This window comes from Chiloscyllium plagiosum, unplaced genomic scaffold (assembly GCF_037043375.1).
Source record: "Chiloscyllium plagiosum isolate Xiang-an unplaced genomic scaffold, Cpla_swu_hap1 HiC_scaffold_8, whole genome shotgun sequence".
NCBI lineage: Eukaryota > Metazoa > Chordata > Chondrichthyes > Orectolobiformes > Hemiscylliidae > Chiloscyllium > Chiloscyllium plagiosum.
This window is the reverse complement of record NW_028270146.1, coordinates 41,993,633-42,019,074: the sequence shown is the minus strand read 5'-3', so window position 1 is coordinate 42,019,074 and position 25,442 is coordinate 41,993,633. Positions and strand designations below refer to the sequence as shown.

The 25,442-nt window shown below is 38.7% G+C and overlaps 1 protein-coding gene across 5 annotated transcripts in view; it reads left to right on the top strand.

Annotated features, from left to right (window-relative positions):
- The window catches only part of mdga2a (MAM domain containing glycosylphosphatidylinositol anchor 2a), a 956,359-nt gene that overhangs the window by 386,540 nt on the left and 544,377 nt on the right, over positions 1-25,442 (top strand). For 4 of the 5 annotated variants that reach the window (XM_043697346.2, XM_043697340.2, XM_043697347.2 and 1 more), the window contains exons 6-7: positions 982-1,056; positions 2,214-2,483. In XM_043697346.2, coding sequence (XP_043553281.1) covers positions 982-1,056; positions 2,214-2,483 — 345 coding nt within the window. The remainder of the gene's footprint in view (positions 1-981; positions 1,057-2,213; positions 2,484-25,442) is intronic. The other variant, XM_043697342.2, reaches the window with a different exon arrangement.

The following is a 25,442-nucleotide window of genomic DNA, read 5'->3' as shown; positions in this document are numbered from 1 at the left end:
CTTGCCATAATAGTCCTCCAGAGTGTATTACTTTGCAGTTTCCTGGGGTCAATTCCATTTTCCACTTCTCTGCCCATCTGAGTAGTCTTTTTCTATCCTTCTCCTTACAGCTGTCCTCCTCTCTATTTGCCTCCACATCAATTTACATGATCCATGAATATCTTGATCGTACTCCCACAGGGACAAGAAATAATATTGATGCTGCAAAAAAAAAAATGGTGAAGGTTGTTGTGATAAACATAGAGAGCTGAATGCATGTTGGAATGAACAAAAACAGGCAATAGTTCTGACAGTGTAGAGGAACCATCTCCAAGCTTTGTTTCCTTATTGTATTGCTGTGAAAATGATTTGCATGGTGTAACATCTGCATTGACTCAACTTTATACATGACTGATCAGCAGCTTGGGAAAAAAGGATGGATAAAATCCCATCAATGATGCTACAATGAATAAAATGGAAAAAAAAGTAACTCGCATTAGACAGTGCCTTTCATGATCCCCGTGTGTTCCAAAATGTTTTACGCCCAATGAAGAACAATATATTTGAAGTGAATTCATTGCTATACAGTTATGGTATTGCAGCACTCACTATGCCTACTCCTGACGAAGATTTCAGTATTAAGGAAAAGTTACACCACAATTTTATCTTGTTGGTCACATGATAGTCTTTAAACTGTATGTGGTGTCTGGGATATTTGTGTTGTTTGTGGGAAGCAATTGCTCTCAGTAAATAGAGTATGATATCTAGCCTATTGACTTTACCTCCATGGCTGGTGAAAAGCAGCTATTGAATTACAATGAATATGCTAAACCAGGATGAGTTACTGACAAATAATATCTTTCTATGAGCCTCTGTGCAGAAACATTATCGGTAGGAAAACAAGCTGCTGCTTCAGGCACAATGACCTTCATATGCCACATGTACCAGCCGGCTTGATTATTACCAATGGGAAAGATGAATAATGACATGCACTCCCTGCAGGTCCAGAACACTCCACTGAGAAATCAGGACTAAAAATAGACAGAGACCACCAGGCTTCAAACCAGCGATTTCCAGGTGATTCCAATTGAATGAGCCCATTATTGTTCTTACTAAAATCAATCTTGAACATTGAAGAACTATTTACAAAGAAAGACAATTAGCTATGCCTCACAGGGTTTTAAAATGTCATTTGCAACACAGTTTGCCACTCCTGCACTGAAACACCCTCTAATACACATTGCTTACAGAGAGCATCTGAGACTCACGATTAGTCTTAAGACTTGTCCCCTGATATGCTTTGAAATATAATCATGATTGACAGGCAAGATATTTATGTAGGCTGCATGGAAATTGTCAATCAGTCACTTTAATCTCAGCAGGGCAAGAACCTTCATTTTAATGCTTCCCACACTAAATAGGACTTAAATTGTGATAGTCCACTGAAGGGGGTAGAACTATTGAGTTTAGACTTTGGTAGGTTATGTAAACCTAAAATCCAAGATCCTGACATTCAACTTGCATTCATGCAGCTGTGTGCTCATCATTTTTGTCAAACCACTTCAGAAATATCTAATGGAACAGGATAGAGCTGCATGCTGCCCCTAGACTCTAATGCATGCTTCTCCTGTTTTATCTAAAATGTTGCACGAATGCAGAATTTGTAAGATAACATGAGGTACTGCTTTACGTGGTAAATAAGCAACGTATAATATATACAATGGTACTTTTAATAAAACAAAATACTCCCAGCTGATATTTAGGAAGCATTATTAAAACCAGACTTATCTGATGAATAAATGATCCTATTTTAAACGGATTCCCTCATTTCACCCAATAGAGATGGTTCATTTGAGTGTCCACACTTGGCTCGAGATGCTGCTTTGACATCAATGACCAGGAATGTCAGTAAATGGCTTCACTGATATCCTACAAATTGGTTTTGCAGCTCTTAACATAACTAATTGCTCAATAGTAGAATTCAAAATAAGAGTGAACTATTTAATGTTTGTTTTTTTTCTCACTAATAATAATGCTTTTATGGTGAATGTATCACAGGCAATAGAAATGATCCTTTTTAAACGAATGATCATCTAATTACTGGGCTTTTATGAAGCTGTCTGTCACCATGTAAAATTTAAATTTTTGAGTAAAAGTGTGTTCTTTGCAGACTTGATAAAAGATGACTAAGCATCCATATTTATATTTCTTCCATTGATTTTTTTTCCTTACAGCTTCCCCTTCCATCAAGTTGTTGGTTCCTGAGCATATTGTAGTAAACCCTGGGGATTCACTTTCCATGGTGTGTGTCACGACTGGCGGAGACCCCCCTCCCACCCTAACCTGGATCAAGGCCATTGGACCTCTTCCAAAAACAAGTGTGTTAAAAGGAGGGACCTTAACGTTGCATTCAATCAATGTAGAGGAGGCCGGAGCTTACAGTTGTCTCGCTAACAACAATGTGGGCAACCCTGCCAAAAAGTCGAGTACAATCACTGTAAGAGGTAAGGAAGCTTTATGTCTCAAGATATGTCTGTTTCAAGATAATCATGCTATTATGGTGCTGAGAGCATTTTATCTTATGTAGGTTAGCTTAATTCAATTGGGACAGTAAGCAGTACTGCAATTGGTGCTACTGCCCATGCTCTATGGAGGAACATGTTGTCTTGAGCCCCTGTTTCTGATTGCCATGAAGCAATTCCTGCTGATGGTGCACTGTTTGAGCAGACAATGTGGACAGGGACAGGCACAGGCACCCAGAAGCCCATAGATACTGGTTGTTTCGATTCAAGCAGGAAGAATGACGAGTTGCAACTCTATCTCAGCAGAGCAACTGAATGGAGGAGCGAGAAAAAGATGAAAGCTAATTGGGAACACCAAAGGATTATTTTGTCAATTATTGATTTGTTGCCCTTTGTTGGAAATTCTACTGCAATAACCAGAGCCCTCACCCATTCAATATACAATAACTAGCTTCAGCACACTAGGAGGTAAAACTTTGAATTTGTATATCATAAGGGGTCCAATTTGAATTCTGATTGACAATTTGAGTTTATATTGTGCATAGCCCTCTTTACATGGAATCCTCAATGAAGAGAAACTATTGGTAATTGAAGTGACTTGATATCATTCAACATGAGTTGTTATATAAACAGTCCATGTTAATACAGTGCTGTGAATCTATCTTTGCAGGTGTCCAGTGCTCAGAATTAAAACATACGCTAGATGAGAAATGTTCAATATTTTTATTGCGATGATGTTGAACACAAATTGCTCTGTAAACCAGTTACATTGAAGTCTACAAACTGGAAGACAAGTACACTGAAAGATACATGAAGTTAGTGCTCCAAATAGTTGGCAGGGACGGATGCAGAATTTGTAAGATAACATGAGGTACTGCTTTAAGTGGTAAATAAGCAACGAATAATATACACAATGGTACTTTTAATAAAACAAAATACTCCTAACTGATATTTAGGAAGCATTATTAAAACCAGACTTATCTGATGAATAAATGATCCTATTTTGAAATGTTGAAATGCAGCATTTGACTCCTAACACGTAATGTGGTGGTAGTCTTTAGATAGCTGATTTTAGGGACCCTTTTAAACATAACATACTGGATAAGGACATGATAAGAAAGTTCATTTTCTGAAGAAATCCATATATTTAAGAAAGTCTTGTTCATTAGAATATCTGGTGCTTAAACAGCAGAAATAGAATAGATGAAGTCCAGGGTGACAATGAGAGATCCAGGACACTGGCTTGTTAGACAGAATGAACTCAAATGTGTGCTCTTTATTATAGGTTTTTATTTTTGGCACAAGGTGAAGATGAATCCTGCAATAAACACTGGTGATCTAAAATCCACAATAGGTACCCTCCTACGCATCATTACTACCATTAGATTATATATTTACTGTGGGCTTTGCTGCTTTCCATTTTGTTGCATTAATGGAGGGATTTTACTTGTTACATTTGTTATATAGTTTCATTCTCAATGATTATCAGTTGCAGTGCTGCTGTGTCATTTTAATAAAAGTTTATTTTTAATATTTTTTGCATGTAATAAATATTGATATGGAATGTATTATGCAGTTTCTATGGCTCCCCTTCTGCTGAATAGGGTTTGAGTAGTTCTGTGAGCTGCTCTTGAGCTCCTTCTAGAGGGATACATTTTATTGGCTATTTGATCTATGGTCTCGAATGCTGTCGTGATCTCCCTACATAAATCATCGTCTGGTGTGTTAGGTACTGTACCAGACGGTAAAGTTCCTTCTGTTGAATGATCATTGCTTAGCCCTTAACTGACCATCTGAATTTTGTAATGCGGATTGCTCTCTTTGATTGCTCAGTCACTCTCATTATATTTTAGAAACCGGAAGAAAGTGACCAATACAATGAAAATGTAATAGTTCAGAGACTCTAAATAACAATTGGAGTTAAAATTATTTGTAACTTCATTCATGTGCTTGTGTATCTTCTAAGGTGTCACTTGGGGAAAAAAAGACTTACAAACGTTCATAAATTAATTCTAACACTTGGTCAAGGCTGGCTGTTACAATACAGTATTCCTCATTACAGTCTCTCCCTATGTTAATGATGGAGAATGTGCTTGGCCCACTTTCTCCCAGTCCTAACTGTAGATCTTCATTTCCTTTATAATTTTTTCCATCCCTCAGACTCAAACAAGGCTCTCATCTGTGGCAACCTTCAAGTGTTCTTTTATTTCCCTGCCATTTCACCTGCTTCTGATCTAAATGAAACTTCACTATTAAAAAGAAAGTGTGTCTGAACATTCTATATTCTGCTTGCTTGAGGTTTCTAATCAGTGGCCTTCATCACAAGATTTGAAAGAGGTTCCCTGTAAAATTTTAATGTAGTTTGCAACCATGTTTTTCATCTACAATACCATTAGATTTTGTTAGCCCACTCAGTCAAAGACTGCATGTCGTTGGGAAAAGGCCTGTCAGAGACTTTCCAGGCTGCTTAGCACATGGAAGCCTGGGTAAGAATATTTTATGTGGTGGGAGTCAGGAGAGACTGATTACCGAAGTGTTGATGATGGAAGGCAGAAAGAGATTGTAACGTAACGGGACAAAATTAGGGACAGAAAAAGGTTAAAATGGCAATAGGATAATTATAACCTACAACTTCTGTTTGCAATTATTGGCAGTACAGCTATGATTTCGAATTGTTTGTGTTTGGAAGGCTAGATTGCCTAGTCAAGGGTGAGGTTCTGTTCCTTGAGACTACATTGAGATTCATTGCAACAGTGCAAAAGGCCAAGGCATTGATTTCAGAATGGGACTGGGACTGAAATTTAAAATGACAGGCAATTGGAAGCTCAGGATGAAGCTTGTAGATAGAATAGAACTTTTCTCAAAGTAATCACTCAAGCAGTGTTTGACATCCCTTGTGTAAAAGAGACCAATCATAACTGTGAATACTGTATTCTGACTTGGAATAAAGTACAAGTAAATGATTGTTTCATTTGGAAGGAGTGCATGAGGCTCTGGAGAGTGAGAAAAGTGGACATCAAAAGGGTTGCATTTCATTGGAATGCAGGAAGTAGGAGCAGGAGTTGGCCATTTAACCCATCGAGCCTGCTCTGCCATTCAAGCAGATCTTTGATGATAGTCCATCTTGATAGATTAATACTTATGATCCCCACGTTTATTGATGGTCTTTCCTGTGTTTTCATGATAAAGTACAAAGGGAAGGCAAGAGAGTGATTGAGGAATAGATCAGGCTGTTGCCGAGGGAAAGGTCCCTTTCAAATTCTTTAGAGAAAAATGTAATTGGTGGTTCCATCATACTGGAGAGGGTGGATCTAACAATGGGTTATTTGTTCAATGTGGAAGTAAATGAGGTAGAAAGTAAGGATTTGGTTTTGGGAGAGAATATAGTCCTACTAACTTTGACTCTCTTCTCACATCAGTCCTGCCATCCCAGGAATCAGTCTGGTAAACCATTGTTGCACTGCTACATCTTAATGCTTTACAATACACTGACAGTGGTATTGACATTGACAGCAAGACATCCCTGCTCCCATAATTGAGCCTCTTGCTATGAAGGCCAACATACTATTTTCCTGCTTCTCCACCTGCATGCTTACTTTCAGTAAATGAAGTATAAGGACACCCACGTCTCAATGTACCATCCAACCTATCACCATTCGGATCATAATCTGCCTTCCTGTTTTTGCTAGTAAAAGTGAATAAACTCACATTTATCTACATTAACTTAATCTCCAATGCATTTGCTCACTCATTCAACTTGTCCAAATCAGTCTGAGGCATCTTTGCAACCTCCTCACAGTTCACCCACTGTGTCACCTGTAAACCTGGCGTTATTATATTTACTTCCTTTATCTAAATCATTAATGCATATTACAAATTACTGGGGTCCAAGTGCTGATCTGTGCAGTACCTACTAATCACTGACTGCCACTTTATTCCTACTGTTTGTTTCCTGTCTGTCAACCAATTCTCTGTTCAGGTTAGTACATTACCCCCAATCCCATGAGCTTTAATTTTATTTACGTGGGAACATATGAAAGCCTTCTGAAACTCCAAGTAACTCACACCCACTGACTTTCTTTTATCAATTGTGTTCATTGCATCCTCAAAATTCCAGCAGATTTGTCAATCATGGTTTCCCTTTCATGTGTCCATGCTGACTCTGTCTGGCCTTGTCATTGTTCTCCAAGTGTTTGGTTATTAAATCAATTACAATGGATTCTAATACATTCTCCGCTATTGATGTCAGGCTAATCAGTCTATAATTGCATTTTCCTTCTGTCCTCTTTTTTTAAGTAATGGGGTTACGTGAGCTACCCTACAACGGAACTGTTCCAGAGTTTGGAGAATCTTGCAAGATGGCCACTCAGTTTGTAGGTTCCTTGCAATCTTATTTTTGTATTCTATTTTATCCCTCTTAATCAATCCGTTTGCCTCACTTTGCTGAAATTGAAACTACTCCCTGTCCTCAGGTCTGCTTTTCTTTGGCCAATTTGTAGGCCTCTTCCTTGGATCTAATCCTATCCTAAGTTTCTTTTGTTTGCCATGACCACCTTCAATGTTTTATTTTTGCGCCAGACAGCAATGAATAATTGTTGCAGTTAATCCAGCTGCCCCTCAAATGTTTATCATTACCTATCCACTGTCATCTTTTTCAGGTATGTTCCCCAATGTCTCTCAGGCAGCTCATGCCGAATACCATTGTATTTAATTTATTTTATTTATTTATTGTCACGTATATCGAAGTACAATGAAAAGCTTCATTTACGAGCTGTACAGGCAGATCATAGTAAGAAAGGATGTGCAGATCAGAAAGACTTAGATTCAGGCCTGCCTACAAGTTACATTGCACAGAGAGTGCAGTTGGCAAGATCAGCATTAGCAAGGTTAGCATTGTAATTTCCCATATTTAAGGGAGTCAGTTAGCTGGTTAGCTGGATGGCTGGTTTGTACTGCAAACTGACGCAGCAGCCAGTGTTGAATTCCCACACCAGCTGAAGTTACTATGAAGGTTTTGGCTTCTCCACATCAACCCTTGTCAGCCATCTCTCTCATGAAAGATCAGTCCTCTGTGACTATGGCAACTTCACATCTTATTTAAATTCAGGAACGGAGTCTCAGAGTCAACCACATGACAATTTAGTTGAATGAAGAATTCTATCTTCTTATAGTCCCAAGGGATGTTGCACAGCTAGGTTTCCAATTGTTCCTTCATCAGAAATCGTGAAAGAGGCTGGGGAAGGTCAGAACCAGAGATGAAGCCTGAGAAGGTGAGAGAAGGGTGTAAATTGAAAGGAATGCTAGTGAAAGAGAAATGTTAGCTGTGAATGTGCCAAAGATGGAAAAGCATTATCATTCAGGTTGCGAATAACTTGACCACGGTTTACATCCACATTGGACAGGCATCACAAAAATCTGTGAGGATCACAATCTCACACAAAGTTGTATTGAGCAGTTTCAGTGGGAACGTTTTCTAGTCCTATGGATATTTTGTAGCCGTACATCAAAAGTAGAATGAACATCCTTGATTTCTAGTTTCATCTGGTTAGTGGAGCTCCAACTTAATGGATTCCTCCCACACAATGCTATAAATAAAATTACAATGAGTTGGTGCTGTTAATGAAACATGCTTACCTCTGGAAAAACCCTGTGCAATTGTGGGAATTTAAATAAACTTGATAAAAAACATGTTGGCCTTCTTAGCAGGTGCACTGTAAGCTGACATCTGGCAGCTCTGGTTTTGTCCTGTGGTTAAGGATCCACAATCCTGCAAAGCTCAGTGTTGGTGACTCTAATCAGCCACTCAGTACTTTTAGGTCACCTCTCCTATCTGAGAGAGGGAAAGATGTGAACGAGCAAAGAGTGGAGGGAGGAAAACGAGATTGTCTCCTCATTACTTCAATGTAAAGTCGTTGGCCAAGAAGAAGAGTGGGATTCGGAAGGAGGAGAATGTGGAAAATGTGTGGAAGAGCATGGAATAACTGAAAAGTGTAAAAAGAAACATTCAGAGAATGAGCAAAAGTGGAACGGAGGAAAATAAAAAATAGCAGAGAAATATGGTGAAATGAATTAGAATGGCTGAAGTGAGAGTAGAAAGCAGGAGAAACAGATGTGATGGAAATTGGTGGAAGATATAAATGTATTCTTAAGGTTTGCAAGCATTCCAAATGAGCTTCAGAGTTGCACATAAGGCTTACTCATCATTCTGTATGAGTAAAATGTCAATCTCATCAAATACTGTCTGCTCATTAATTGTGCTTCAAAGATTCAGCTTGTGCTGTACAGCATTCTCTGGTGGGAGTTTATGATCAGTTGCCATGACTGCTAGTGTAGAAGGTGGAACAGACTAATGGTGATTGGGAAATTGGAGAGAAAGCATGTACCAGATTTATACCCATTGGCATGCACATGACCTTCCAGTCATCTAAATTTCAATAGTTTAATTTAAATGTTAGAATGCATTTAAATAGATTTAAATGAAACTGCAGAATTTTATTCAGTTTAAGATGGGGTCATGATGTGAATTGATCTGAAGTGGGTATAAAGGGAAGCTTCATGTCTGATGGATCTCTTAAAGGAATTATAATTGATTTTTTTTTTGCAACTGTTTCCCATGCACGTTTCCTACAGGCTTTGGTTTCTTTTGTTTTGTGTGGGCTTCACATTTTTATTTAATTCTATTTGGTGAGAACAGCAGAGTTTTTTTTATGTTAAAGTTTAAATTAAGCAAACTGTTTTACTGGAGACCTGAGTGTAATTTAAACATTTGCAAATGTTTAGCTCAGCAAACGAACTGTGGTTGCAAGAAAGGTACATTCAATGACTCTGCACATTGCTTCGGAGGAAACAAGTTTGCACATTAGTTAGTTACTTTTAATTGTCTTTTTAAACAACACATTCTTGCACTCCTTTTTAAAATGGCCTCCAGACGCAAAGTGGTCATTCCCATTCAATGCTAATTGCTCTCCCCATAAACTAAATAATAATGTGCTTCTGGCTTGTCTCGGTAATTGAGGAAAAATACCTCATAACCATTGTATCTGAACAACCCTTTTATCCTAAAGTGTGACTGGAGAGATGTAAAAAGAGAGAAAGCTCACAATAGAGTTAAGTTTTAAAAGAAAGAATATTTGATGCTTTAAGTAAAGCCAGACATGCTAGAGGAATGGTAGAAGACCAATTGTTTGAATAAGAAAAACCAATTGATAAAGAAAGCATGACATACCACTTATTTCATATCATTCTTTGAAGGTAACTGGTATTTTGTGCCGTTTGAAATCGATGAGTCTGGTTACGATAGTTGCTCTCTATTTCACTTATAAAATAAAATAGTGTATCAATTCTTCTCAAACCTTATCCCCACAAGTGCTAATTTACTATTGGTGGAGATATTAAAGGTGTACTAAAATCTCAAAATATTCAGATCTCAAAAAATGACTTTTTTTTTCATTCCTAGATGCATAATTATACAAAAACATATAAAACCATATGAGGCAAGTTGCAATATTATTGGAGCAACTATTGTTAGTAAAAAAGAAACAATTTTAGTTTACACAATTATTAGTTCTTTTATAACATTTCTGTAAAGTTAGACTCAGCTTAGAAAGGTTAACACTTGAGGCTACATGCAATAAACTTTCTCAACTTTGGACTAGTTTCCTAGCTTTTGTCTCACAATTACTGACATAGTTTATATACTTTGAAGATGCACAATAGAATTATTGGAGTTTTTATTTATTTTTTCCTGGGATGTGAGCATTACTGGTATTTCCAGCATTTGTTGCCTATCCCTAATTGCTCTTGAACTGAGTGATTTCCCAGGCTACTTTGGAGGATGCATAATTGTCAACCATTACCATGAATCTGAAAGTCATGTGGTGGCCAGACCAGAAAAGGATGACAGATGTCCTTCTCTTAGTGAACAAGGTGAGTTTTCCCAACAGCAGATAATAATTTCCATGCTCATCAATACAGACATTAGCTTTCAATTCTAGATTTTTTTATTAATTAAGTTAAATTCCACCATCTGCACAGTCAAATTTGAAGCCATGTCATTGGAGCCACTAGAATACCAATCCAGCAAAATTACTCTGACACCACCATCTCCTAATAATAAAAATTAACAAGAACCAAAATATTTGTCTACATTTTGTACAACTCTATCTGGTGGTAATTTATTAGCTGGCTAGAGGAATAAAATAACAATCATATATTTTTCAATGAGGTCACCTTTCAAATGTCATGAAAAATTATCTGACAGATATGGATGGCACAGTGGTTAGCACAGCTGCCTCACAGCGCCAGAGACCTGGGTTCAATTCCCGCCTCGGTCAACTGTCTGTGTGGAGTTTGCACGTTCTCCCTGTGTCTGGGTGCTCCGGTTTCCTCCCACAGTCCAAAGATGTGCAGGTTAGGTGAATTGGCCATGCTAAATTGCCCATGCTAAATTGCCCATAGTGTCAGGTGGATTAGTCTGGGGTAAATATAGGGGTGTGGGTTTCTCTTCGGAGGGTCGGTGTGGACTTGTTGGGCCGAAGGGTCTGTTTCCACACTGTAGGTAATCTAATCAGATACAGAAAATATGTTTTACATTGCCAGAGTGAGTAATTAGGTTTCTTTCTGAAAAGAAAATTCTGAATATCTGTTGTGGGAATGCACATGCATTTGAACATAAGAATAATAGACTGTTGGAGCCTTTAGATAATGAAAGATTCTGACAAATTAATTTGGGAATCAGCTTTCAGGGGATGTATCAATGAGAGAGAATTTCCAAGAAATTCAAAGAGATATCATTAAAAATGTTAAACTTGTGAGCTCCTCAGTCTTCAGTTCTGATGGTTTACATTTAAATTAAAATGACTCTGGTTTGTGGAAGTTTGCATATAAATTAAGTTCACATTGAAATTGGGTCAAGAAATAGAGCTGTGGTTTTCACGATCAACTAGTAAGGTGGAGATCATTTTGAAAAATATTTGAAGGAGGAGGAGAATATATTTCACAGATATTGATTTTAGCAAACCTATTTAATGCAAATATTCAAGCAGCAATCTTTGGATGAGACACATAAGTAAATGTGATGTTGCAGAAATCTGAAATTATAAATTTCTTATAGTACACTAGGATGTCCACTTGGATTGTTCCACCAGAAATATCTCACTTTTTTTTCCAGTGAGTCTAATTACATTGACTAAATTTGATAAATTTGAAGAAAGTGAGGACTTCAGATGGTGGAGATCAGAGTCGAGAGTAGGGTGTTGGTAAAGCACAGCAGGTCAGGCAGCATCCGAGGAGCAGGAGAATCAACATTTTGGGCATAAGCCCTTCACCAAGAATAGCTTATGCCCAAAATGTCAATTCTCCTGCTTCTCGGATGCTTCCTGACTTGCTGTTCTTTTCCAGCATCCCACTCTAAATCTATAGAAATTAAAGAAGGTTTGGAAACATACACTGATTCAGATTTGATTTCCACTGACTCAAAGGGAAGCTTTGACATCTGGTCTGTTTGAAGTAAATTTTAGTTGAATAGACACCACCTGTAACAAATAAGAAATTTGAACATGCTTGCTGAGCTAACATTTACTGTTGATGATTTACTCTTTCTTTTATTCCATTATTTCATTCTTCCTATACTTGCAGTCTTCTTGTCAGGTTATACTAATGCTTCACACGAGAGTTGGTAGTGGGTTCAGAATCTGATTTTGAAAGTTTTGAATTTGACCTTTCAAAGTATATATGTGGATTAAAATTATGGCTATCTCTTTCCCCCATAAAAACCTAGACTGAATCAAGCCCAAATCCCTTTGGCCTTAACAATGCGAATGCTTGCTATCTGAGAACTAAAAAGGGCAATATGCTGTAAAATGTGAATGTGAATGACATACCTCTGAGGTATGTTACAGTGCTGCAAATAAAAATGGTCTATTTTACTGACAGTGTCCCCAGACTCCACAATCTATAGCTGGAACATGGAACAACAACATTAGAATCACATGACCAAAAGGAAGCCAAATCTATTAGATATATACATTAAAAATATGAGCAGATACAGTCATTCACAGGCCTTATTAACCATTTAATAAGATTATGGTTGATCTTCAACCCCTACACTGACATAGAATCTTAGAATCCCTATCGTGTGGAAACAGGCCCTTCAGCCCAACAAGTCCACACCGACTCTCTGAAGAGTAACCCACCCAGGCCCATTTTCTTCCCCCAACCCATTTTCCAATATTTACCCCTGATTAATGCACCTAACCTACACATCCCTGAACACTATGAGCAATTTAGCATGGACAATTTACCTACTTTGTGCAATTTTGGATTGTGAGAAGAAACCAGAGCACCCAGAGGAAACCCACACAGACTTAGGGAGAATGTACAAACTCTACACTGACAGTCGCCCGAGGCTGGAATCGAAACCAGGTCTCTGGAGGCAACAGTGCTAGCCACTGAGCCACCATGCTGCCCTTGATCCTACTCTCTGGTTTTTCTTTTTCCTTTATCTTTTTGAATTCACTCTAATCTTCTTAACCAATGCTGTCTTGTTCCCCCTTTTCAGACTCCTGACCACCTCCTTCAGTAAGCTCCTGTATCCCCTTTATATCTCCAGGGGTTCCCTTGATCTCAACTGCCTGTACCTGAGTCATACCTCCTTCCTTTTACTTGAGATAATTTTCCAAAATTTTCTAGATTCTGGGGCAGTTCCAGCAGATCGGAAAACAACAAATATGTTTAAAAAAAGGAGACAAAATCCCTTCCCATATATGGAGCAGGTGAATGGTCTCTCCCTAGTATGACTGCTAAAGATTTCCAGCTGGAATGGATAATAGTATTCTTTCTCACAATCCTCATATTTCCACGGTTTCTCCATGGTGCTGAGGCAAACAGGATTGTTTGGATGGATTTCCAGTTACTACGGATAACTGAAACCTACACTGCATTCATCACATTTCCTGCATTTCTCATCAGCACTGGAACTGATGCGACAACACCAGTGGATTACAAGCCATGATCGATAATTAACTCCTTTACAACAATTCCGTTTTCATAATGTTTCCATGGGGCAGGTATCCTTGTGTCTTTCTGGTTGCATGATTAATTGAAGACTTGTCCTCATACAAAACAAATCTGTGGCTTAATTGTTCCTGGGAAATGTGCCATGTTTTTTTAGACTTTCAAAAACAATGAAATCTCTCTCCAGTCACCACACTAACATGGACTTTTGTGTATCTCAGTACGTTTTCGAGTCACACTGATATTTGAAATATTTGTCCACAGACCGAATACACATCTTTCCTTCCACTTGAAAAGGCCAGTGATATTCAGATCATCACAGATTAAGTAACTATCAGTTCTGAGCGTGAAGTTCAATTTGAATTTCTCAATTCCAAATCCACTCTTTCAGTACCCTTTCTCCTTTCATAGTTAAATGCCAATCATATTCAGATGCTGGTGATTCTGCTGACTGTAAAAACTTGTTTTTGAGATCCCGGTCTCAATTATTCCCAATTAATATGACATCTCATCACTTATAGGGTCATAGTGTCATACAGCATGGAAACAGACCCTTTGGTCCAACCAGTCCACGCCGACCATGTTCCCATACTAAACCAGGCCCACCTGCCAGCATTTGGCCCATTATCTCTCCAAACCATTCCTATTCGTGTGCTTATCCAAATGCCTTTTACATGTTGGAACTGTACCTGCATCCACCATTTCTCTGACAGTTCATTCCACACACTAACCATTCTCTGTGTAAAAAAAGTTGCCTGTCCTGTCCTTTTTAAATCTTTCTCCTCCCACCTTTAATATATGCCCCCACCCAGTTTGAAATTCCCTTAGCTTAGGGAAAAGACCCTTGACATTCACCTTATCTATGCCCCTTATGATTTTATTAACCTCTATAAGGTCTCCACTCAACCTCCTATGCTCTAGTGGAATAAATCTGAACTTATCCAGCTTCTCCTTATAACTCAAATCCTCCATTCCAGGCAACATCATGGTAAACCTTTCCTGAACGCTCTCTCCAGTTTAATAATATCCTTCCTGTAACAGAGAGACCAGAACTGTACACAATACTCCGAGAGGCTTCACCAACCTCTTAATCAACCTCAACATGACGTCCCATCTCCAATACTCAAAGTTTTGAGCAACAAAGGCTAAACACCTTCCTAACCACTCTACCTGTATCACAAATTTCAAAAACTAATGTACCTGAACCCATTTGTCTGTCTCTTCTACAACACCACCCAGGGCCCTACCATTAATTTTATAAGTCCTGCCCTTGTTTGTTTTACCAAAATGCAATACCTTGTATTTATTCAAATTAAACTCCATCTTTCACTCCTCAGCCCATTGACACAATTGATCAAGATCTCTTCTTCACTGTCCACTATACCATGAGTTTGGGTGTCATCTGCAAACTTACTAACCATGCTTCCTTTATTCTCATCCAAATCATTTATATAAATGACAAACAAAAATGGACCAGGACCAGGACAAATCCCTGTGGAGCATCGCTAGTCAAAGTCCTCCAGCCCAAAAACAAGCCTCCACCACCATCCTCTGTCTCTTCTCTGTAAAGCCAATTTTGAATCCAATTGGCAAGCTCACCCTGAATCCCATGTGATCTAGTGTCAAAAACCCCATTACTCTCTTTCTTGAATATATTGAATGACTGAACATCCACGGCTCCTTGGGATAGAATATTCAAAAGATTCACAAAGAACTGAGCACAGAACCTTTGCTTTGTCTGAACTCCTAAAAAGTCGATGTCTTATCACATGACTCTGTATAGTTCTATATCCCCAGCCAAGACCAACATCCTCAGCACCCACCCTTTCAGACTCCGTAAGAAGTCTATACAGAGGAATTATCTGAACGAAATGGGCGGGCACTATTTCGTTTGGGTAATTGATTATTCGGTTAATTGATTTCCTCTGGGGCTCGGAGATTTCTGTGACGTCTGCTCCCTGTTCAGGAGACTAGGCAGCAGCACACCACGCATGAGCCGCGCTCCCCTGCCCGCCTACAACCCCATCCGCCCCCCAACCCCATCCGCCCTCACCCTGCCCGCCCTCCAAACCCTGACCCCCCCAAACCCTGCCCCAAACCCCCGTCCACCCCCCCAAACCCCGACTGCCCCACCACACCCCCACCTGTTCCCCTTTACAGGACAATGTTGGTGAGATTATCTGGGGAAGGGAGGTTCAGGGTACATCCCTGTGTAGAGCTCTAGGAAAAGGGTGGGGGGAGAGAGAGGGTGGGAGGTCAGTAATTTGAAGACAGTGCCTGGACTGTACAGGACTGTTCTTGACAGCAGTGAGCTGAGTTTGTTTTCAGTCATTGTCCCTGTAAACAAAAGACACAATTAGGGTTGAAACAGTTCTTTGACGTAATGTTTCTATCAGGATCTCGGGATCTTCTTCGGATAATCTGATATTTGGATAATTGATATTCGGATAATCGAGGTTTCTCTGCATTTCAATGAGATATCGCTCATTCTTCTAAACTCAATGCAACATTATTCTAGACTACTCAGTCTGTTCAAGCAATTATGTCCACTTCATTGCTAGTGGAATCAGCTTGATGAATATTTGGTGCATTTCTTCTCGGATGAATACAGCCTGACGTGCCCTCTGCGGTGATGATACTAACTCTGGTAATATAAACACCGAGATTGGCTTCTTACTCAGAACAAGTATCAGAATATTTATTCATAGAGCATCTAAATTGAATCCAACTTGATCACAGACATTCTGGGCTCAAACTGGTTGGCTAACTAGCCTTCCTGATTGATTGATTACAACGTGTAGCAGTAACTACTCAAGAAGAAAGTAATACCTTTACCCAATAATATCACATGACATGTCACACTAATGTCAATATTTAATCCTCTTGAAAAATGTGTGTGCTTGTCTGATCATAAATACAAGCGATATCACAACATTCTTTCTTTACCTTCCAGGAATAGGATTTCTCCCATGAGAAACATGAACAAGAATATATTTCAAAAATAACAGATGCATTTACACACATTATCTTTTCAAATTGAGATATTTTGATGATGTATAGTCCAATTAAATCAAGTTCTTTTTACAATTCTGAGGATGTGGTTTTACGAAGTTATGCAGTTATCTATTGTTTGCAATTATAAATTAATGTGGACTGGTCAGTGTTGATAAGTTATCACATCATTCTAATACAATGCTTTCAGTGCCTGTCTGATCATTTGAGAATATCTGTGGATTATCATATGTAATGTTTCATCATGGAACATGACCATTGCTCATAGCAACATAGTTTGATCTGGGTTGAGTATATGTTCTCAAAACTCTGTGTTATTGTCTCGCAACTTTACGCTTTGACCTGGGTGAAGCTAACATAATTGTCTATATATTCTTCAAAGGTGTTCTTGCTCTGTTTTCTCTCTATTCTTCCCAAAAAGGAATTATATTCAACTAGTTAGGTAGGAAACATATGAGATGGAAGGATAATATGGTAATCGTACAAGCCTATGCATTGTAAGTGAGGATGGATTCTTTGTTTTGAGTGTTGCTGAGAAGTTTATCATGGCAATTCAGAGGTCTTGACATGTTGACTTATATTGTAATTGCAATATGCTCTGCCAGACAGTTGTAATGTGGATAAATGCCGGAAGAAGGTGATATGCTGGACTCCCCATTTCCTGCATGATCTTGGAATAGCTTGTCAATGGCCTGAGGACCATTGAGGACATAATCTGCTGGAAATACCAAACATACTGAAGATAGAAATTAATCTGTTCATGACCATGGTCCTGGTAGTATCCTTGATTTGCCTGGAAGGAAATTTTGTAAAGTAATTTGGCACCAATATATAATCTTTACTATGGACTTGAAATAGGTTTGTAGCAATCTTCGACCGTAAATTAGAGGGAATTATGTTGTGTGTAAGTGATTCTTTACATTGCTGGGATCGATGAAGTTGATATGTCTCACATGATTGTATCAATCAATGTCTTTCTTGTTGTTAGGACAATGGTCATGTTTGCATCTTACCCTTTTGGTTTTTTCAGCACTTCTAATCATTGTGAAGATGCTTCAATATATCTTGATGCACAATTATTAATATCAACACTTGCCTGTTTTTGGAAATAACATTTCTTGATAGGCCAAGAGAGTCAATGTTTTGAGTATGTGCTCTTCATCAGTAACTTTCCTGATGAAGAGTTTATGCTGCAAACATCAACTCTCTTTCTCCTCAGTTGCTGCCTGACCAGCTGTGCTTTTCCAGTGCCACACTTTTTGATTCTGATCTCCAGCATCTTCAGTCCTCATTTTCTCCGAGTCAATATCAGTAAGACCAAAAGGAACATTCTTGTCCAAGAAACTACTTGATGCGTTCAGACCATGCACTAATGATGATATGTTTTAGCTGTGTACCTGGTCATCATCCGATGTGGTATATTGTGAATTTGTCCTGCTAGTTATGACCAATGTGGATTAAATACATGTATGGAATGAGCTGCCAAAGGAAGTGGTGGAGGCTGGTACAATTGTAACATTTAAAAGGCATTTGGATAGGTATACCAATAGGAAGGGTTTGGAGGGATATGGGCTAAGTGCTGGCAGATGGGACTAGGTTGGGTTAGGATACCTGGTCGGCATGGATGGGTTGGACCGAAGGATCTGTTTCCATGCTGTACATCTCTATGACTCTATTTAATGGTTCATTGTTAGTATTGTCTGGATTTAGCCCCATCCAGAGTATGGATTTGATGTAGATCTCTTTTGTTCAGCACACAAGTGAGGTCCAAAAGGCATGATGTATAACCCTAACGGATAATATTGTTGTATTCAATTGTATTGAATTCCATTTTGAGTTTGTCCTTTATATGGAGTTATGTTTCAAAAGATGCAGTGCATCAACTTTAAGATGAAGGATCGCCTTAGATGTTGCCATTGGTGTCGCGCTTATCAGAGGTATCAACTTGTGAGATGATGAATGGATTCAACTCATTTTTTGTGTGATTATAGATACATGCAGTGCTGAGATAGATAATTCTTTCACTCTTTAAGAATCAAAGGGTTACAAGGAAAAGGCAGGAAAGTGGATGTGAGGGATGTCGGATCAGCTATGATCCTATTGGATGGCAAAGCAGGTTGGAGGGGCCAAACAGACTTCTCCTGTTCACATTCCTTACGGTCAATTTCACAGCATATCCTTCCTGCAGGAATGAACCAAAACTGTGCACCATATTCCAGGAACAGCCTCACTAAGGATCTATATAATTGGAGTGTGACTTATCTACTTTGATGCTTCAGTGTAAATTTTGAAAGGCTCATGTGCTATTTGCTTTCCGAACTGATTGTTGCATCTGCCTGTTAATTTTCTTTGATTTCTGTAAGAAGATCTATAGGTCTTCTGAACGCTAATATTTCCCAATTATCGACATTTGAAGAAAATCTTCTCTATTTTCCTGACAATGTGAATAGGTTCACAGTTTAGATTAGATTTCCTACAGTTTGGAAACAGGCCCTTCGGCCCAACAAGTCCACACCAACCCTCCGAAGAATAACCTACCCAGTCCCATTTCCCTCTCACTAACGTACCTAATACGATGGGCAATTTAGCATGGCCAGTTCACCTGACCTGCACATCTTTGGACTGTGGGAGGAAACCAGAGCGCTCGGAGGAAACTCGTGCAGACACTGGGAGAATGTGCATACTCCACACAGACAGTTGGCCAAGGCTGGAATCAAGCCTGGGACCCTGGTACTATGAGGCAGCAGTGCTAACCACTGAGCCATTGTGCCGTTCTCCATATTATATTCCATTTGGCACATTCTTACACTTGCAATTAATCAGTCTATATCCTTTTGTAGACTCTGCGCCCTTGTCAACTGCCTACTTTCTCACCTTATTTCAAACCATCAGCAAACTTAGATATACTGGACACATCTAAGTCATTGAGACATCTTCAAATAGACACAGCTTTATCTTCCACTCTGAGAACAAATACAGAACAGATCCATGTAATTTCTATTCATTTCCTTATTCCCAATTACTTTGGCCAAAATTCCAGAAGTGCCAATAGTTAGACTCCTTGGGAGTTGCTTAGGAAATTTGAACTTTTAATGGATAATTTTCCTGCTTCTTGATACATGTGGAAAGGTTTCTAAATGAGATGGAGTTAAAGAGTTCTGACTGACTTACCTGGTTAGTTACCCATGAAATCTGAAACGGAAAATTCCTAATCTAACTCCTGAATTCCTATACAACTGATTCCTCAACAACAACCCACACGCTAGTGGGTGGCGTGGTGGCTCAATGGTTAGCACTACTGCCTCACAGCGCCAGGGACCCAGGTTCGATTCCCACCTTGGGCGACTGTCTGTGTGGAGTTTGAACATTCTCCCTGTGTCTACTTGGGTTTCCTCTAGGTGCTCTGGTTTCCTCACACAATCCAAAGATGTGCAGGTCAGGTGAATTGGCCATGCTAAATTGCCCATAGTGTTAGATGCATTAGTCAGGGGTAAATATAGGTTAGGGAACTAGGTCTTGGGCGGGTTACTCCTCTTCGGCGGGTCAGTGTGGACTGAAGGGCCTATTTCCATATTGTAGAGAATCTAATCTAAACCTGCACTCCAACCCTATCACCCCAAACTAACAGTCATCCATACTGATGTCCCCCATTCAACTCCACCTAATTACCCCTTCTGACCAGAGTCTGACTATAACATGCTGAGGCCCTCAGCTATGTCAAGTTTCAGGCATCCATAGTATTATCAAAAATAAATTATTATTCTAACAGGGTAAGTAATCTGAAAGTAGAAAAGCTTTATATTTTCAAATTTAATCAGTAACAACACAACCAAAACATTTTAAGACATATTTTGCAGTAAGTCCATCTGCATTATAAAATACTTTAAATGGAAATGCTTTATGATTTCTTCATCAGCAAAATAAAAACTTTTAATCTGCAACTACTCAAGGCAAATTACAAAGATCAGCTCTTACTCAATAAAAGCAACAGTACCATCTAAATAAAATGTAAAACATTTTCTTTGTGATTTTTGGACAGCAATGTCACTGATGATGTCATCAAATGATAAGCTACAAAGTTTATTACTTTCTCTACACGTATTGCTGACAGCAGTGAGTTTTTGTTTGCAGCATTGTTGACTGAAATCCATTCTTGGTGTTTTCCAACTGCAAAATATGACCTTTCTCTTGGGTAGACTGTTACCAGCAGACTCAAGAAGAACTACAATTTTGCTTGAACATCCAGGAAAGTCAATGGAGTCTTACCTTGGATGATGGTTTCATACAGGTTTTGGTGGCATAAATGTCCTTTATCTGAATGCTTTTTCCTATATATAAGCTTGACAGTACGTTACAACAAGGTTAAGATCCACATCATCAGGGTTACTTTTCATCAGAAGCTTCACACGTTTGTGTAGCTGTTTATATACAGTATCTAAATCAAACAAAAATGAAAAATTGTTTGTCACATTTTTGTATATGATTGCTGCTTCTTCAAGTTGATTTCAAGTGTATCCAACATAGGAATTAAGAATGTCATTTGAAATCTGTCTCTTGGAAGAAGGCGTTTCATCAGCATTCAGTGCCTCACCACTATTTATTTATTTTTTTCTCATTCCTTTATTTTTTTATTCACACACTTGTCTCTACATCAGGCAGGTTTCCTTTTGCTTTGAGTTCTCTTTCATCAAACACTCCTTTTATATGTAATACTGCCTTGAAAAAGCCACAGAAGGCAATTTTATTTCATGATCAAAGTTTCAAAATGGATCACATGGCTGTCAGAAGTGAAGGGAAGGGGTCAGCACCATGGAGGTGTATTTGACCTGCATTCATCACTGTGAGACACAGGAGTCTGGCAGTCTGAGTACTGCACCTTTTTATTGGAGACTGGAAGTAAATCCAAGCTCTCTGATTATGTTCATTAGACAAACAGGACTGCAGGATACAATAATTATGTAGCTGAATATTAATGCAAGTATATTTTTGTCATATCACAACAAAAAAAAATTCAGCTTTAAATTATTTTTTCTTGCGTCTGTTTTATGTTTCACATAATTATTTAAGGCTTCAAAACCTCTCATAACCTATAATCTATGATGAATGTGATGCCCAAATCTGTATCTTATTTAGCTTATGTTTAATTCCAGTGCTGGTCCCAATTCATTAAGGCCTACCCCAGCTCTCCCCTAATCCCAGCCTCCAATCCTGGTATGTAATTCTGGTCAGCCATCTTCACCTGACTACCCTCGAACCTGAACGGACTATCCCTTATCAAATACTCCCTTATAGATCACACTCACCACCCATCCGCCACCCCATGCCCACCTGCATACCTGCCACCGTGTACACACACCCATTCAACCCACCCTCTAACCCCCTCACCTCCATGCACCCTGCCCATCTGGTGTTCTACCTAAATGCCACCTGACCACCCTAACCATGAACCAACTTATTCACCAGCCTTCCTTTCCATTTACTTATATACCCCATCTACGCTATCCATTCACTCATTCATCTATTCTCCAGTTGTTAACATTCACACTGCACATTTAAATTTACTTCATGGCAGCTAGTGCCATAAGAAAAGGTGTGACATGTCTTCTGTGCTGATTCTCTTCGTTGCTGTCTGTGTGGATTCCTGGAAGAAGGCAGTTCTTCTAGTTACTGGATGTCAGATCTCGATAAATGTTTACTTTTATATCTGATTATTGTTGGACATAATGGTTCCAATGCTGATTGGAAAATCTGAGCTAATATCTTTTATCTCTGCCTTTAAGCCCACATTCACATTTGCTAATCACTTGCCTTTTATATACTGATAAAATCTTTTTTAGATATATTTCTTGGTAATTAATTCACTCAATTTCCCCTCGGCTTAATAATGTTTAGGTCACCCTTTCCTGAATTTTTAATTTCTCTTAATACAAGTTGGCAATTTTTAAAGAAAAAGTTATGAACCAAATCCTTTTATTCAGTCGTATTTTTAATTTCTTTTGATGACATATTGGAGCATTCTTCTCATGAGGTTTTTAATTCCTGAAGGAATTATTTGTTGTGACTGTCACTCAACCTGAAACGTTCACTCTAATTTCTCTCCACAGATGCTGCCAGACCAGCTGAAATTTTCCAGCAATTTCTATTTTTTGTCTCTGATTTACAGCATCTGCAGTTTGTTTGGTTTTTGTTTGTTATTCATTACTGACAGAGACCAGCACAACACTTGTGATCAAATTAATACCCTTACTGCAACAATATTTTAAATGTGGAATTTCCAGTTATTCTTTCACCAAAACGTTAAGTAGTATCAAATCATCACACTCTGACAAGAGCTACATGACTGTCATGTGTTTGAAAAAAAAGGGCCTGGAAATATAATTGCAAATCTTGTCAATGGACTGGCCTTGTAGTTTGTTTGTAGTCAGAACCCGAAAGTCTGAAACTTTGTGCTAGAAATGAAGATTCACGAGATTTATATAGAAATTTGTGGAAAAGTTGTTAGGTGTTTCAGAAGAATATTTCAGAGTTAATTCTACAGATGAAAATGATGTTAACAGTTTATACTCTTCTTCAGAACTCAAAAGAAGAGTTATATTTTCCAACCTCTTTCAATTCTGCAGAAGAGCCATTTTCAACTTGAAATATTAAGTGTTTCTCTCTCCACAGACTCCGCCAGACTGAGTTTCTCCAGCACTTTGTTTTAAATAGGTGTTTTAAATCTTTTTTTAAATGATAGATACAACAGTCAGATTACACGGAAATAAGGTGATTAAGCCTTGAATAATATTGAGTCCATCATATATAAACCTATCTTGTCAACTCAGGAGAAAACAATTCCAAATTAGACTGACAGATTAAAAACCGAGAGAACTGTGGATGCTGTAAATCAGGAATAAAAACAGAAATTGTTGGAAAAGCTCAGTAGATCTCCATGATTTGGAGAAAAATCAGAGTTGAAATTTTGGGTCGAGTTTTGAGGAAGGGTCACTCGATCTGAAACATTGACACTGATTTCTTTCTAAAGATGCTGCCAGACCTACTGAGCTTTTCCAACAATTTCTGTTTTTATTCCTGATTTACAGCATCCATAGTCCTCTCGGTTTTTAACCTGTAAGTCTAATTTGTTTTCTCCTGAGTTGAAAAGATCGGTTTATATATGATGGACTCAATTTTATTCAAGGCCTAATCACCTTATTACCTTGTGCTCTGACTGTTGTATCTATTTTAAAAAAAAAAGATTTAAAACACCCATTTAAAACAAAGTGCTGGAGAAACTCAGTCTGGCAGAATCTGTAGAGAGAGAACCACTGTTAATACTTTGAGATCAAAATGACTCTTCCATAGAACTGAAAGAGGTTAGAAAATATAACTCTTCTTTTGAGTTCTAAAGAAGAGTATAAGCTGTTAACATCATTTTCATCTGTAGAATTAACTCTGAAATATTCTTTTGAAACACTTGACAACTTTTCCACAAGTTTCTATATAAATCTAGTGAATCTTCATTTCTAGCACAAAGAATAACTTTCAAACAATAAATTCTATCAAATATTTCTCGACACCTTTTGCTACACTTAAACAATTCTATCATCTCATCCCTTCCTCCCAAGCCATTCCTGTTTTCCCATATTATCTTCATCTAATGCCATTCCATCCATCCCATACCACTCCATCCATCTTGCCATTATAATAATCTAAATGCTGGGAAAAGCCTGCACCTTTTGTTTTTTATGGTGAATGTCCATTTCTGACCAAAATGGCCATGGATATGTAAGCATTGGATTTCCTAATTTTACCATCACTAAGTTCCAAGCAACTCTTATGTGATTTCAGATTGCCATATTGATAAATAACTAAGAAGCAGAGGTAAACAAAAAGCTGATTGCATTATGGTTCAATCAGCCTGTGTTTTCTGACTTGCAGCTCAGAACAGAATGAGAAATTGCTTAAACAGAAAACAATGAACGAGTTTTCTAGTAAGCAGCTTGGTGTTGAAACAGGGCACTGAGAATGTAGCATGACAAGCCCTGTTACAACCTGTGTGAATGCCCACCCAGATTGCAACTTACTCCTCCATGCTCTCTAACATAGTGCTCAGGTTCATGCACAGGCAGCTTCACAGACCAAACAGTTACATAGAACATAGAACAATACAGCACAGAACAGGCCCTTCGGCCCACGATGTTGTGCCGAACATTTGTCCTAGCTTAAGCACCCATCCATTACCTATCCAATTGCCGCTTAAAGGTCACCAATGATTCTGACTCTGCCACTCCCACAGGCAGCGCATTCCATGCCCCCACCACTCTCTGGGTAAAGAACCTACCCCTGATATCCCCCCATACCTTCCACTCTTCACCTTAAATTTATGTCCCCTTGTAGCACATTGTACCCGGGGAAAAAGTTTCTGACTGTCTATTCTATCTATTCCTCTGATCATCTTATAAACCTCTATCAAGTCACCCCTCATCCTTCGCTGTTCCAATGAGAAAAGGCCTAGCACTCTCAACCTATCCTCGTATGACCTATTCTCCATTCCAGGCAACATCCTGGTAAATCTTCTCTGCACCCTCTCCAAAGCTTCCACATTTTTCCTAAAGTGAGGCGACCAGAACTGCACACAGTACTCCAAATGTGGCCTAACCAAGGTCCTGTACAGCTGCAACATCACTTCACGACTCTTGAATTCAATCCCTCTGCTAATGAATGCTAATACGCCATAGGCCTTCTTACAAACTCTATCCACCTGAGTGGCAACTTTCAAAGATCTATGAACATAGACCCCAAGATCCCTCTGCTCCTCCTTACTAAGAACCCTACCATTAACCCTGTATTCCGCATTCTTATTTGACCTTCCAAAATGGACAACCTCACACTTGACAGGGTTAAACTCCATCTGCCACTCCTCAGCCCAGCTCT